Below are 17,408 nucleotides of genomic sequence, written 5' to 3'. Positions count from 1 at the left end.
CAGTACTGCACACCCCTAGTCTTCATTATCATATCATGTTCTGCAGTAGTTCTCAACCCCAGCCTTTAGTACTATACCATGTTCTGCAGTACTGCTAACCCCCAGCCTTTAGTACTAGTACTACCGTACACAGCCTTCAGTACCACAAGCAGGTTCTGCAGTACTGCTCACCTTAGCATTCAGTTTTACAGCATGTTTTGCAGTACTGATCACCCCAGTCTTCAGCTCCACATCATGTTCTGCAGTACTGTACAACATCACATTTCAGTACCACACCATGTTCTGCTGTACTGCTCACCCTCTTCAGTACCACACCATATCCTACAGTACTGCTCACTCCCAGTCTTCAATACCACACCACATTCTGCAGTATTGCTCTCCCCAGGCTTCAATACCACACCACATTCTGCAGTATTGCTCTCCCCAGGCTTCAATACCACACCACATTCTGCAGTATTGCTCTCTCCAGGCTTCAATACCACACCACATTCTGCAGTATTGCTCTCCCCAGGCTTCAATACCACATCACATTCTGCAGTATTGCTCTCCCCAGGCTTCAATACCACACCACATTCTGCAGTATTGCTCTCCCCAGGCTTCAATACCACACACTATTCTGCAGAAATGCAAACCCCAGCCTTCAGTACCATAGCATGTTCTGCAATCATTCTCACCACCAGTCTTCAGTACCATGGCATGTTCTGCAAAACTGCTCACCACCAGCCTTCAGTACAACACCTTGTTCTACAGTACTTATCTCCCAAGATTTCAGGAGAACATGTTTTGCAATATTGCTCATCCCAACATTAAGTACCACCTCATGTTCTACAATATTGTTAACCCTCCAGCCCAGCCTTCAGTACCACAGCATGTTCTACAGTACTGCACACTTGCAGCCTTCAGTATCCACACCATGCTCTGCAGTACTATTCACCCTCAGCCTTCAGTACAACACCATGCTCTTTAACACTGCTCATCTTCAGCCTTGAGTACCACAGCATGTGTTGTAGTACTGCTCGCAACAGCCATCAATACCACATTATGTTCTGTATTACTGTTCACTCAGGGCCTTCAGTGCCACACAATGTTCTACAGTACTGCTCATCAAAAGCCTTCAGTACTACATCATGCTCTGCCATACTGTTCAACCTCAGCCTCACTACAGCCATTAGCATCATAACGTTCTGCAGTAGTGCTCATCCCAGCCTTTAGTACAAGGTCATGTTGTGCAGTACTGCTCACTACCAGTCTTTATTATCACACAAAATTAAGTAGTACTGCTCACTCCAACCATAAATAGCACACCATATTCTGTGGTAGTGCTCACTCCAGTACAATAACATGTTCCACTGTGCTGATTAACTCTTCCTTACAGTACTACATCATGATCTGCAGTAATGACGAGTCCCAACCTACAGCATATTATGTTCTGCAGAACAGAGAGTGCAGCCTTCAATCCCACAACATATTATTCAGTACTGCTCAACCAAGCCTCCAATGATACATTTTCTGCACTACTGCTCAGCCCAGATTGAAATACCACACCATGTTTTGCAGTATTACCCATGCCAGCTTTCAGTACCATACCATGTTCCGTAGTACTACTCACACCTAGCTTTCAGTACCAAAATGTTCTGCAATATTACTCACTCACAGCTTTCACTACTACACCATTTCCTGAAGTACTACTCACCCTAGTCTTGAGTAGCACACTATGTACTGCTAACCTCAACCCTCAATATCACACCATATTCTGCAGTACAGCTCACTCCCAACCTTTAGTGTCAAATCATGTTCTGCAATACTGCTAACTCCCAGCTTTCAGTACTACACCATGATCTGTAGTACTGTTCACCCCAAGGCTTCAGTACTGTTCTCCCCCAGGGTTCAGTACAACACCATTTTCTGCAGTACTGCTCACCCCAACTTTGCTTATCACACTATGTTCTGCAGTACTTTTCACCCCAAGACTTTAGTGTAACATCATGCTCTGCAGTACTCCTTGTCCCAAGCCTTCAGTACCACACCATATCCTGCAGTGCTGCTAATCCCCATGCTTTAGTACCACATTATGTTCAGCAGTACTGTTCATCCCGGCCATCAGTACCACATTATGTTCTATAGTACTGCACATACCCAGCTTTCAGTACCACACAATGTTCTGCAGTGCTGCCAACCCTCGGTCTTCAGTACTCACACCATATTCTGCAGTACTGCTCACTCCCGGCAATCAGTGTCACACCATGTTCTCCAGAACTACTAATTCTCAGCCTTGAGTACCATACCATGTGTTGTAGTACTGTTTGCCACAGCCTTCAGTACCACATTATGTTCTTCAGTACTACTTACCCCTCCCTTCAGTACTACATCACTTTCTGCAGTACTTCTTATCCCTTTCTTTGGTATAAGGCCATGCTGTGCAGTACTGTTTATCCCCACCCTTTACTATCACATGCCAAATTAAGCAGTACAGCTCACTCCAGCCATACATACCACACCATATTCTATGGTATTGCTCTCTGCAATAATAGCTCACCTGTAGTCTTCAATACCACACCTGGCCTTTAGTAGCACACCAAGTTCTGCAGTACTACTCTCCCCAACTTTTACTACACCATGTGCTACAGTACTGCTCATACCCAGTTGTCTGTACCTCATCATGCTTTGCAGCACTGCTCACCCATATCTTTCATGACCAAACCATATTTTGCAGTCTTGCTTATCCCAAACTTTAATACCATGTTATGTGCTGTATGTTCAGCCTAAGCCAACAGTAATGCAAAATATTGTGTAGTATTGCTCACTTCAACCTTCAGTGTCATACCACACCATGTCCTATATAACCCCCACACAAGTCTTTAATATCGCAATATGTTCTGTAGTACTGGTCAACCCAGCATTCATTACCACTCCATGATCTGCAGTACAGCTCATCCTCACTACTCAGCTCCACAACATGTTCTGCAGTACAGCTCATCCTCACTACTCAGCTCCACAACATGTTCTGCAGTACAGCTCATCCTCACTACTCAGCTCCACAACATGTTCTGCAGTACAGCTCATCCTCACTACTCAGCTCCACAACATGTTCTGCAGTACAGCTCATCCTCGCTACTCAGCTCCACAACATGTTCTGCAGTACAGCTCATCCTCACTACTCAGCTCCACAACATGTTCTGCAGTACAGCTCATCCTCACTCTTCAGCTCTACAACATGTTCTGCAGTACACCTCATCCTCACTCTTCAGCTCTACAACATGTTCTGCAGTACAGCTCATCCTCACTACTCAGCTCTACAACATGTTCTGCAGTACACCTCATCCTCACTACTCAGCTTCACAACATGTTCTGCAGTACAGCTCATCCTCACTACTCAGCTCCACAACATGTTCTGCAGTACAGCTCATCCTCACTACTCAGCTCCATAACATGTTCTGCAGTACAGCTCATCCTCACTACTCAGCTCCACAACATGTTCTGCAGTACAGCTCATCCTCACTCTTCAGCTCTACAACATGTTCTGCAGTACACCTCATCCTCACTCTTCAGCTCTACAACATGTTCTGCAGTACAGCTCATCCTCACTACTCAGCTCTACAACATGTTCTGCAGTACAGCTCATCCTCATTACTCAGCTCCACAACATGTTCTGCAGTACACCTCATCCTCACTACTCAGCTCCATAACATGTTCTGCAGTACAGCTCATCCTCACTACTCAGCTCCACAACATGTTCTGCAGTACAGCTCATCCTCACTCTTCAGCTCTACAACATGTTCTGCAGTACAGCTCATCCTCACTACTCAGCTCCACAACATGTTCTGCAGTACAGCTCATCCTCACTACTCAGCTCTACAACATGTTCTGCAGTACTACTCATACCCAGCCTTCAGTACCATACCATGATCTGCAGTATTGCTGACCCACAGCCTTCAATACCACACTATGTTCTGTGATACTCATCTTAGCCTTCATTTCAGACTGTGTTCTGCAGTACTGCCTTCAGTGCCATACCATGTTCTGCAGTATTGCTCACCAAAATCTTTCAGTACCTCACCATGTTCTGAAGTACTGCTTATGCTCAGCCTTCATATCACACCATGTTCTGCAGTATTTCTCATCCCTGCCTTCAGTACTATACAACTTTCTGCAGTACTTCTTACCTCATCCTTTAACATCATCTAGTTTTACAGAACTGCTTATTTCAGCCTTCCGTATGAGACTTATGTGCAGTACTGCTAACCCCAGAAATATAACATATTCTGTTGTGCTGGTCATCTCTGCCCTACAGTACCACATCATACTCTACAGTACTGCTCTTCCCTGTACTCCAATAATACAACTTATGTAGTACTCACCTCAGCCTTCAGTTTGTGCTATGTTCTATAAAACTGCAAACCCAGGCCTTTATTGTCACACCATGATCTACAGTACTTCTCAGACCTACCCTTCAGTACGTCATATTCTGCAGTACTGCTCACACCATGTTCTACACTACTACTCACTCTAGCTTTCAGTACCACACCATGTTCTGCAGTACTACCCATCTCAGATGTCAGTGTCACATCATGCTTTGCTGTACCACACAGCCCAGCCTTCCATACAATACCATGTTCTGTGGTACTGTTTATTAGCCATCAATATCACACTATGTTCTTTGGTACTGTTGACACCCAGCATTAAGAACTCTACAATGTTCTGCAGTACTGGTAACTTCCTGCCTTACATATTACACTCTGTTTTGCAGCACTGCTTTCCCCAAGCCTTGAATACCACACCTCGCTCCGCAGTACTGATCACCCATAACTTTCAGTACCATGCCATATTTTGTAGTACTGCTCACAGCAGGCCTTCAGTATTACTCTATTTTCTGTAGTAGTACTCACCCTGGCCTTCAGTATTACATTTTGTTCTGCAGTACTGTCACCCCCGGCTTCAGTACCACACCATATTCTGCAGTACTACTCACTTGACCTTCAGCACACAACTTTCTGAAGTATTTCTTACCCAAACCTTTAGCATCACCACACTCTGCAGTACTACACATTCCAGCCTTCAGTATGAGTCTAGGTTGCGCATTACTGCTCACCCCCAGCCTTTACTATCCTACAGCATTATGCAATACTATTCCAGCCATAAATACCATACTCTATTTTGCAGTAATGTTCCCCAGAACGATGATCTGATCAGCTCCACATTACAGTACTACAGTAAGTTCTGCAGTACTGCTAAGCCCAAACCTACAGTACAGTATAAAATTCAGCCTTCAAAACTTCACCAAATTCTGCAGTAATGCTCAATACAAGCCTCCAGTAATACACATTCTGTAGTAGCTGCTCAGCTCATCCTTCAGTGTGCACTGTGTTGTATGTACTACAAATCTAGGCCTTTAATGTCACATCATGCTCTACAGTACATCCTAGCCCAACCCCTCAGTACAATGTCACATCATGCTCTACAGTACATCCTAGCCCAACCCCTCAGTACAATATCATGTTCTGCAGTACTGTTCAGCCCCAGCCTGCAATGCACCATATTATGCAGTACTTTCTACTCCCCAATTTTCAGTACCATGTCCTGTCCTGTACTACTGCTCATCCCATAACCTTCAAAACCACATAATTTTCTGCAGTATTTTCACTACAAGCATTCAGTGCTACACCATGTTCTGTAGTACTGCTCAATCCCAACCTTCAGTACCTCACCATGTTCTACAGTTCTGCTCAATTCCAGCCTTCAGTACCACACCATGTTCTGTAGTACTGCTCACCCCAGCCTTCAGTACCACACCATGTTCTGTATACTGCTTACACCAGCCTTCAGTACCACACCATGTTCTGCAGTACAGCTCACCCTCGACCTTCAGTACCACACCATTTTCTGTAGTACTGCTCACCCCAGCCTTCAGTACCACACCATGTTCTGCAGTACAGCTCACCCACGGCCTTCAGTACCACACCATGTTCTGCAGTACTGCTCACTCCCAGCCTTCAGTACCACAACATGTTCTGTAGTACTGCTCACCCCCAGCCTTCAGTACCACACCATGTTCTGCAGTACTGCTCATCCCAGCCTTCAGTACCACACCATGTTCTGTAGTACTGCTCCCCCACAGTCTTCAGTACCACATCATGTTCTGCAGTACTGCTTACCCCAGCCTTTAGTACCACACCATGTTCTGTAGTACTGCTCACTCCATCCTTCAGTACTACATCATGTTCTGTAGTACTACTCACTCCATCCTTCAGTACCACAACATGTTCTGTAGTACTACTAACCACCAGCCTTCAGTACCACACCATGTTCTACAGTACATCCTAGCCCAACCCCTCAGTACAATATCATGTTCTGCAGTATTGTTCAGCCCCAGCCTGCAATGCACCATATTATAGAGTACTTTCTACTCCCCAATTTTCAGTACCATGTCATGTCCTGTACTACTGCTCATCCCATAGCCTTCAGAACCACATCATTTTCTGCAGTATTTTCACTACAAGCATTTGGTGCTACACCATGTTTTGTAGTGCTGCTCAATCCCAACCTTCAGTATCTCACCATGTTCTACAGTTCTGCTCAATTCCAGCCTTCAGTACCACACCATGTTCTGTAGTACTGCCCACCCCAGCCTTCAGTACCACACCATGTTCTGTAGTACTGTTCACCCCAGCCTTCAGTACCCCACCATGCTCTGTAGTACTACTCACTCCATGCTTCAGTACCACACCATGTTCTGTAATACTGCTCACCCCCAGCCTTCAGTACCACACCATGTTCTGCAGTACTGCTCCCCCACAGCCTTCAGTACAACACCATGCTCTGTAGTACTGTTCACCCCAGTCTTCAGTACCACATCATGTTCTGCAGTACTGCTTACCCCAGCCTTCAGTACCATACCATGTTCTACAGTGCTGCTCATCCCAGCCTTCAGTACCACACCATGTTCTGTAGTACTGCTAACCCCTACCTTTCAGTACCACACCACGTTCTGCAGTACTGGTCTCCCCCAAACTTCACTACTACACCATGTTCTACAGAGCTGGTATGTGATGTGGCAACTGGACTTCATTTATTAAAGTGTCTGGGCCAAAAGTAATAAATAAAGTGTGCTTTCACACATTTGGAGAATTAATTCACTTTTGTGTTATGAACATAATCCTTCCTATATCTGCATCAGACCGTTAATGTGCATGTAACTCCAGATCCAGAATACTTATTATGTACTTACCAGGAGGTTGCCTTTGTTGCACTGTTGTGCCTCCTTCAGTCTCAGCATACTGAATTGCTTCATCTTTCATAATAAGTAACAAAAGTTCATACACTGGGATGTTATAACCTGCAAATGGATATAATTGTACAGTTAACCACGGTACCCTTCCAGTAATTTTTTACACTTTGTTTACAGTAGTTTAATCATACAAGACTGAAAGAAAATGCAAAAAATACATTACAAAAAGCTACATTTTGTCAAGGACTGTGGATAAGAATGCCTGCAGACAAATGGCTTTCTTCCATATTCTTACATTACATTACACTTACACTCCCTCCACAATAACACTCTCCTAAGAAAGTAAGAAACTTATCTCCATATTCTTAATTTATTGTTGATATTTCCCCAAGCCTTGAATACCACACTTGTAGTTTCTACACCAGCTATCTCTCAGGACTGAAATTCAAAAACATCTGGTTCAAAATCATTCCAGTAAGAACCTGTGCCAATGTACACAGGAGTTAATTTATGTTGATACAGCAATGAATTATAGTGCAAATAATAAAAATAAAACACTGTAACACAAGAACAGTATGGTAATTGGACTACATAAAATAAGAACACACAAAAGTGAAATATTGTAACTATTTAAAATATCCAGACCCGTTTTAGCAAGTCCCGTAATGCTGAATTCTCGAATAAATGGACTAACAGATGCTAAGTCTGCGACAGCCACTTCCCAGAGTATTTCTTTTTCTTCAAGGTATAGCAATCTTGGAGTAAGTAGATATAAGTTTGGGGCTTGTTGAAGGCTTGCCCCATGTAAAAAGGAAATTTAAAGCAGAAGATAATAGATGCACAATATTTGCTCTTCTCCTGCATTCAGCAGTACAAGTGGCGACATGTCCATAGAAAGTCATAAAATATATCTACATTTCAGAATGGTAAGCATAATAGTACTTCTGTTATAATTTAATGCTTTTAATACAAAGAACATGCAGTCTGACATTACACCACCATTTCAGAGGGGTCCTGGAGTTTCTTAACTAACATTAGGTTAAACACATAGCTTTCTTATTTTAATTTCTCCAAGTCCTTCAGTTTTCTAATTACCATGATGAGAATGGACCCCATTCCTAAGTTAGGGCATAATTAAAGTTCATGAAAATGATATTGTTTCAGTCTTTGATTATAGCCAAAAGTGCTCTTTGCAGAACCCACATTGTGCACAGAAATAATTATTTCCCTAATTAAACAGAGTTACATGTTTTGGTATCATATCTAAGTACTACTGTAGATTTTTTTATTAGACCCATTGCTGCTACTACTACTGGAACTCGCCGGGTATTTTTTTCCACAATATTCCCATTTCTGCCTGCAAATCATGATATTTTATGACTTTGTGTCTCTCTCTGTATGTAAGACACTAATCACTAAGTGTAGCAACTTCAATGACCAACGTTACCATTGTCTGTCTTTCTTGAACTACTATATCTGAATTTCTCGCATCTACTTTTTGAACTGTTGGTAATGGATGATTTCCATGTGATGTACACTTTATCATTCAGTATAATGTTTTGTGGTTCATGTTTACAATGTTGTTCAGCTACTTCTATACTGTACTGTTTGTACAATCTCCAGTATAACAGCCTTGCCACATTATTGTCCCTTTCAGTGTAAAGGCCGCCTCTGCCAAGAGTGTATCACACCCACCACAAAGAGTTATGACTACTTTATTTATTTTTTTACAAAACCTTTGTACTAAATTCCTGTATCGTGATTATATAAACTAAGAGGTAATCTCAGTTTTCTCTTCTCTGCCTATAGTTACAAATTGTATGATGCAAGGTTAGTATTAGTCATCTGTTACACCTAATTATGTATGCAAAAATATTTATGTAACCAAGATGAAGATATTATACACAATGTGGAAAAATGAAATTATATTGTACACTGTCTATACAGCTTTTCTGACCGGGCTTCTGCTGAAAAAGGGTATCTGTCCCAGTTTGAGTTTCCTGGTCAACAAAGACAAGTAAAAATAAATACATTGTCTTTCTCCCACATATTGAATGGACTTTGTAAACCAATGTGCATGTAGTCCACTATCCTAGGCTGCCATTGTTAACCTTTCATCTTTTGGTTTCAGCTCACATCTTGTTAACCATTCCTCAAATCCTGATCAACATGAGGTTGTTTTGGGAGATCTTTGTACTTGCCACGACATTTATGGCTTTTCCACATTTCTATCCTTCCAATCTAATCCTTATCCTTAAATTCATTCATTTGGTGGCACACTCAGGTGCTGCAGGATTTTTTGTCTATGCCTGGTTTGGTTTCCATTCTCACTTGACACTGAAATGCATTTGTTAAATTAACCACAGCGGTCTTCTTAGACTTCCTCTCCTCATGTTTTAAAACTTTAGTATGACTGCATCTGATAAGATCAGCAGATATGTATGCAGTCCCACAACTGTAGATCTATACATGTAATTTCAAGAAGACCCATACCTCCCTTCAGAGCAAGGAATATATAATCTTGGTAAACACGGACTTTTATATATAGTTTATATAATCACGATATTTTTTTTTTCTGTCCAGCTGACCCAATACTTTTTGGGGCCAGACAAGCATATCAAAATTATAAGTTAGAACTTGAAGAGCATATTGGTTTATAGCTTGGACTTTTTTCCTAGATGACAAGGCTGTTTTCAATATTAATTTTAGTGCTCAAAAGTACTCCTTATTTATCTTTATTCACATTTATTCATGTTTTATTTCTGATCCTTCAACAATTCCCAAATATTTATATACTCCATCTCAAGTTCATTTATATCACAACAAACGATTATTAAATATGTTACCTTTGCTGTATATACTCTTGAATTGTACTCCTTGCATATGTATTCACTCTGTATATATCCTACATATTATTTGTGGAGCTTTTTTCCCCTGGGCATTTACTGAAATGGGCTAATAATCGCCCAGTGGACTACCCTGATAAACAAATGCAAAATAAATAAAAAAATAAAATAATGCTTGATACTGCAAATTTTTTTGCTTTAAAGATTAATCTTGCACATTTATTAAGACCAAAAGGACATTCTTATATCAATTGAGAGAGTGTTAATCTGTTACAGTGGTTCTTTTACCTCCTCATCTGTTGAGCTAAACAGTTTTAAATTATCCACAACAAAGTGGATGAAATATCTTTAAGCAAGGTTTATTTTTAGGAGCCAAATTGTAACCATGACCTAATCTGTTAAGTAAACACCCTAATGGGCTGGGGCAAGACAAAACAGCAGCAGTGACAGAGTCACCTGAGAATACCCTCCTTTTAATTTGTATCCCTAAGAGAATAATTTGCCCTTTGCCATGGCTTAATTGTAAAGTGGTTGCCACTGTTTTACAGTCACTACAATGTAATTGATCAATGTAGGATGAATCTTGCACATCCATAAGCACTCCAAAAGTTTATCCATGCCATATTCAGATTCATCCCCTTTTTACAATTCTCCATTATTGCTTTATTTAGTGACAAAGGATTCATAGTTCACCGACTTCTTTTCTTACCCTTTTGTTCTATTGCCATGATTAATTTTTTTCTAAATGACTATAAACTCTGTCTGCATCAATACCAGTATATAGTTTCTGTATCATTGTAAGGCAAATTATTGACCTATACGTTTTAGGATGTCCTCCAGATTTACTCTGAAGGATTATTATTGTTTTTCCTGTTGTTACCCAGATTGGTGTCTGTTCAGGATGTACATACGAGTAATTCTTACTTATCCTAAACCTTTGTGTAAAGATGTTAACACTTTTAGGCAGATGTTAAGTACAGCTTCTGGGGGTGGGTTTTTTCCATTTAGGAGCTATTCTTACTTTGTTTCAATTTTTCTGACTGTTACTTCAACCCATTTCATATCTTGTACATGTGAACTCCTTACTGTCTCTTAATGTTCTATCTTTGTTGAGTTTCTATTCCTTTGCTTTGTTTCCCAGTTCTCTATAAAAGTTGTTTTGCGGATCATTAATGACATACTTATTTTGTACTTTTTCCTTTACCGTTATCTGCATAGCTTTGTTTCCCAGTTCTCTGTTAACATTTTTTCGGTCATCAGTGAATTGCTTAGTTTACACTCTGCCTTGATCTTTATCTGTGTATCTTCTAAGCTTTTCTACTTGTGCTGATATATTTAGTTTATTTGCATTAGTGTAGGATAGATCCTGGTCTGTTTTCATAATGTGTGTTTTTTATACCATGTTTACCTTAAGTTGATCTGTTCCCTCTTCTATATTCTTCTAATAGTGGCACTTCTTGTCTTAATTGTTTTAGTTTTCTCCATTTGATACTTCCATGATGGCATTTTATTTCTTCCCTTCCTTTCTCATACGGCTGCATGCTTGGTAAGACTACCTGTTACTAATTTAGCTGCACAGTAATGTATCCTACTTTCTTCAGTTATATCACATACATTGCTGTTAATACCCTTGATTACGACATTCATCTCTTTTAGTAGATTTCACGTTTGGGATCTTAGTTTCTGTAATCTATTTCTTTCATTGATCGTACTATGTCTATCCATAGCTATTAAATCAAGCAACTCTTCCCTTAGATCATTTTCTTCTAAACTGAGTGCACACTCTTTGCTGTCTGTTTCTTGCAGGCATTCTACAGAAAGTTCTAGAACATCTTTCTGTAACATAGCCTCTTCAACGTCACCTTATGTCATCTGCTGCTCCTTCATATGTGAACTCAATGGCCTATCACTCCAGAACATTTCCTGTATCAGTGTTGCCACTGTTTCCTGCTCCTTCACTTGCTGTGCAACTCCAGCTGAACTTTTGTACTGGTTTCCTACTGAAGGCTCTATAGCATCACCACGTGGCAAGTCTTCAGATGCCTCCCATGCAACCTGTTTCTCCTTAGTATGTGGACTCATTGTTCCAGCAAGCTGTGACATAACTTGTGTACATTTTCTACACTAAATTCTTCACTTTGCAGATAATCCATAACTTAAGTTTCTATTTAACTTATCCATTACTAATCCACTTACCCCTTTGCTTTCTTATTTTTTCAACTGTGAAATTTTCCAGGTCTGGGTGCCTTTGCCTGTACTTTTTTTCAAATATCTTTGGTAGTGTGTGTGTGTGTGTGTGTGTGTGTGTGTGTGTGTGTGTGTGTGTGTGTGTGTGTGTGTGTGTGTGTGTGTGTGTGTTGATTACTTTTGATTTTTCTTTGCATACATACGGCACCATATCAAATCCCCCCATGTCCATATTCCTTCTTCAGATGTCTCCAGCTCCAACTGTTTACCCTTAACTTGGGGATAATGTTTCCATCATGCTATAAGTCTTTCACTTCCCAGGTTTTTCATAACTATTTGTTTAACTTTTCCCTTACTAATCCCTTTTTCTACATCTTCCTATTTGACTTGTACTTTGAAGTTTTCCATATTTGAGTGCTTTTGCCTGCATTTCTCCTCAAATATCTTTGGAGCTCCTATTTTGCATTGATTAGTTTGGCTTTCTCCTTTGTACAAATATTGCACCACATCAGATCTGTTCTTATTTCCCCTTTGCATAAATATTGTATCACATCAGATCTCTTTTTATTTCCCATGTCCATATTTCTTTTCTATACCTTTCAAACATTTCTGGGTTTTGTTCTTTATATTTGCAGACTTCTCCTGTCACTTTTTTCCAGATGGCCCAAAGTTTCTTTATCTTTATAAGGTTTTTTAATGGATTTGTTGTATTAATGAATAGAAATTTTCATTTGAAGCTTTTGACAATTTTTCTTGTACAAGTATCTTTCTTTCCTTTTATAGGATCCTAGGATCATAAGAGATTACTAGGCTATTCACCCATTTTAGGTCATTTTAAGCTTAGCCATCATACCTCCCAAGTGTTCCTTATTTAGGGTCTTAAAACATTCATGTTCCTCGAAGTTCCTTAATAAAAGGATCTGACTTACATTCAGTATTAGCAGTTTTTTAACTGATATCCATAGTAAATAGAACTGAATTATACTAATTCATTAAAAGAGCTATTATATAATAAAAATATCACATTTTAATCATCCAATGAGCTTTCTAGATGAAGTTGGTAGTAAGCTGATAGTGTGTGTTCCACATTTTGCCCATTTGTTCCACACTATGAAAGGCAGTATCCCTCATTTTGGAGATGGAAGGTTAAGAGTTATGCTAGCCATTTCATCCCAATGTAATACCATAGAATATGCTAGTCAGTACATAAGATTGCATTTAGTGATGACTGCTCATGTCCAGGAGGGTTGTAGGTGCTATCCCAGTTAAGAATGTACGGTGTCCCATCCACTCGTCCAGGTTCCTCTTGAACAGTGTCATAGAGGTGCTCTGGTTCACATGAATTACTTACCTGTTCCAAACACTCAGCAGTTGCCTTCTCTCAAACTTTCTGAATATGTTGTATCTGGAAATTATGGGCTTCTTGCATAACAGTAACAAAATAAAGGCCTTCGCCTATTAATGTATCACACCCAGCAACAAGATGTGTGACTGTTCCCAATTCTGTTTTACAAAACCTGTTTTCTTCTCTTTCTCTGATATGTTCAATAGACTTTGTAAACCAACTTGTACATAGTTCACTATCCTGAGTTACCAATATTAACCTTTAGTCTTTTGGTTTAATTTCATCTCTCCTTAATGATTTCTGAAGCAGATGCTGATCAACATGAGATTATTCCAGAAATATTTTGTACCTGCAACTATATTTATGCATTTTCCATATTTTGTGCCTTCTCATCTAATTCTTCACCTTATAATGTTTTGGGTTTTTTTGGCACATTCAGTTGCTGCCTGATTTTTATCTACGTCTGGTTTGATTTCCATTCCTACTTGATGTCAATATGCTTCTGGTAAATTAAGTAGGGAAGTAATCTTATACTTGTTGTCCTCAAGTTTTAAAACTTTCACTATGTGTGGATCTTGTGAGGTTAGCAGATTATGCAATTCTACGATTGCAGATCTGCACATATAACCAGTTTTGAGGAGGCCCACACCTCCTTCAAAACAGGGAATATGTAATCTTGGTATGAAGCATTTTTCTTGCTTTCCTGTCCAACTGATCCAATACCTTTTGGGGCCAGTCATTCACCCCAAAACGTTAAGTTAGAACAAGAAGAGCAAATTGGTTTACAGCTTGGACTTTGTTCTTAGATGCCAGGGCTGTTTTTATTTATTTTATTTTATTTTACATTTGTTGACTGGGATAGCCCGACTGGATACATGTCCATTTTCAGTGGAGGCCTGGGGAAAAAAGCTCCAAAATCATAAAATTAATAATAGTAGTAACATTACAATAATATTCAAAGAGAGCAAAGGAGATAGATACAATGCAAAGGAGACAGAGATAGATGCACTATGTCAGATAGTTCACCACAGTATGAACACTAATACGTATACAGAAAGTTAATAAAGTGAGTATGAACACTAATACGTATACAGAAAGTTAATAGAGTGAGAGAAGAAATAGGAACTGTACACAAATTTAGAGCACATTAGGGCAACTACTCATCACTCATTAGACCCATTATAGAGTACAACACCCCTTTTGGTATGTACCTCACAAGACATCTACAACAACTAGAAAGGCTGCAGAATTACCTCACAAAGAGATTATCCGCCTCAAACAGATGCCCTACGCAGACTGTCTCAAAAAACTCCAACTTTACTCCGTCGCATATCGCCTATTCAGAGGTGATCTCTGCCTAACATACAAAGCTATGTCAAACCCAGAGCTGTTGGACATGCTCCACTTAAAGAAATCCCAATCCCTCCGAGCTACACACTCTAGGGACCTAAACCGTCACCACAATAAACAGAACATGCCGGAGGGATAGATCCTGTCCCAGAGACTTCCCATACTCTGGAATAAACTACCTATCTATATCAAACAAAGCTCCTCATTAGCACTCTTCAAGAAAAATCTTGATGATTGGATGGGAAATATGAAATTCACCCCGGGGATCACCTCTGTGGCTCTGCTCGACAGTGGCACAGGAAAATAATTTTCTTTGGTGGCAAAAGCCAGGGTACCTTTTTGGCTGGGCTTGTATAGGCCCCAGGGCTGATAGCCTAGTACCTGCCTATGAACCTATGAACAACTGCATAGAGAAATGTTAGACTCAGCAGGCATAACTGTACATTAAGGTAAAACACATCAGATAGGTGGAGTATATGCTTACTGATGGTCTACTAGCTAAGAAAAGACCATAAATGTTAAAATGAGTTAATCAGGGTTTAGGCATGGACAGAGCCAGTTAGTCCTTAAGTATTTTTTAGGCCTTTTTTAAATAGTGGAAGAGATAGTTCCTGGGTAAGGTTTGCAGGAAGAAGGTTCCAAGTTTTACCTACTGAGTTAGCAAACAGGGAATCCCTGGCTGTGTTATTGGATTTTACAGCTTGGACTGACAGCTTATTGGACAATCTAAGTGGCCTAATAGCGTTATATGGGCTAATAATACTCTTAAGGCTTGGGGGTTTTGTCCAGATGGTTAATTATTTTGTGAGCTACTGTGAGCTGGTTAACAAGTATGGAAGGAAATTCTAGCCAGTCAAGTTCTGTTAGGTTTTTACAGTGGTGTGTCCTGTATGCCAGACCAGTGACGAATCTAGCTATATGGTAGTAACAGGAAGATAGTTTGTCGAGATTAGCTTTAGAGAGATTTGAAAATATAGGTGAGGCGTATAGGAGAGTGGATAGAAGAGGAGTTTGGGCAATAGCACACCTAGCATAAGGGTTTAGAAAAGGTTTTACCTTATAGAGGGATCCTATTTTTTTGTTGACAGATTTAATCGTATGGCCAATGTGTGCATCAAATTTGAGGTTAGTGTCTATGATAACTCCAAGGAGCTTAGTTTGGTTATCAGGAGAGATGATTGTACCATTGTTAGACTTAACAGTAAATAAAGGAAGAGTAGATCTAGAGGTGGGAGAGAAAAGCAGCAGCTTGGTTTTGTTGGGATTCAAGAAAAGTCGATCAGTTAGCCAGTTTTCTATACTGTTAAAAGTATTCTGGGTTAGGGTTATCAGATTGGCTGGTGAAGTGAAAGAGCAAATCAACGTGGAATTATCAACATATTGAATACATTGTGCCTTTGATGTCTTATAAAATATTCCTTAGTTTTATTCAACTTTGTTCATGTTTTACTGTCAATCCTTAATCAATTCACAAATATTTATACACTCCTCCTGGTCAAGTTCTTTTATATCACATTCCTGTCCCAGACTGATATTTTCTTGGTGCTGCAGCTCTCCTGTTTTTAAGGTTGGTTTTGAATATTAATCAAGACCAAATGACTTTCTTATATCATCTGAAAGTTCTGACCACTTGCAGTTGTGCTTGCAGTTCCTCATCTGACAAACTATACAGTTTTAAATCATCAACAAAAAGAAAATGAGAAATCCTTACACTTTGTTGTTTTCTGACAGCCACATTGTAAACATGACCTAATCCGTTAAGTAGACAGCTTAATGGGTTAAGGACAAGACAAAAGAGTGATACTGACCAACAGTAACCTTGGAATATCCCACTTTGAATTTTTATCCATGGGATAATAATTTGTCCTTTATCATGGCTTAACTGCAAAGTAGTTTGCCAATGTTTCATGGTCATTCATAGGTTCATAGGTTCATGCTAGGCTATCTGCCCTAGGGCATTTATAAGCCTAGCCAGAATGTGTTTGGCTTTCGCCACCCATTTTAAATTTATTTTGCTATGCCCTTTTTCGAGGTTAGTATACTGTGCCTCTGTCTAACAGTGACACAGAAGTGATACCCGGGGTAAACCTACGATCTCCCATCCACTCATCAAGATTCCTCTTGAAGAGAGTCAATGAGGGACTCTGCCTAACCTGGACTGGGATTTTATTCCAGAGTGAAGGGAGCCTCTGGGTTATGAATCTGTCCCTCCAGCATGTCCTATTTATTTCAGTGCTGAGGTTCAAGTCTCTCGAGCACGTAGCTCGATGGGATTTGGATTTTCTGAGGTGCAGCATGTCCATTAATTCCGGGTTGGACATGGCTTTATACGTCAGGCACAGATCGCCTCTGAACAGGCGGTATGCCACTGAGTAGAGCTGGAGTTTCTTTAACCGGGCAGCATATGGCATCTGTTTGAGCCCTTTGATCCTCTTGGTGAGGTACTTTTGGGGTC

At 40.2% G+C, this 17,408-nt stretch overlaps 1 protein-coding gene across 2 annotated transcripts in view; it reads right to left on the bottom strand.

The window, feature by feature from the left end:
- LOC122798779 (zinc finger protein 271-like) overlaps positions 1–17,408 on the bottom strand; it is a 176,517-nt gene that overhangs the window by 67,231 nt on the left and 91,878 nt on the right. For both annotated transcript variants that reach the window (XM_044067889.1, XM_044067890.1), the window contains one exon: positions 7,226–7,333. In XM_044067889.1, the coding sequence (XP_043923824.1) occupies positions 7,226–7,333 (108 nt within the window). The remainder of the gene's footprint in view (positions 1–7,225; positions 7,334–17,408) is intronic.

This window comes from Protopterus annectens, chromosome 3.part1 (genome assembly GCF_019279795.1).
Source record: "Protopterus annectens isolate FY-2018-M chromosome 3.part1, PAN1.0, whole genome shotgun sequence".
NCBI classification, from domain to species: Eukaryota; Metazoa; Chordata; order Ceratodontiformes; family Protopteridae; genus Protopterus; species Protopterus annectens.
The sequence above is the reverse complement of the archived record's forward strand: the minus strand, read 5'-3'. Positions and strand labels throughout refer to the sequence as shown.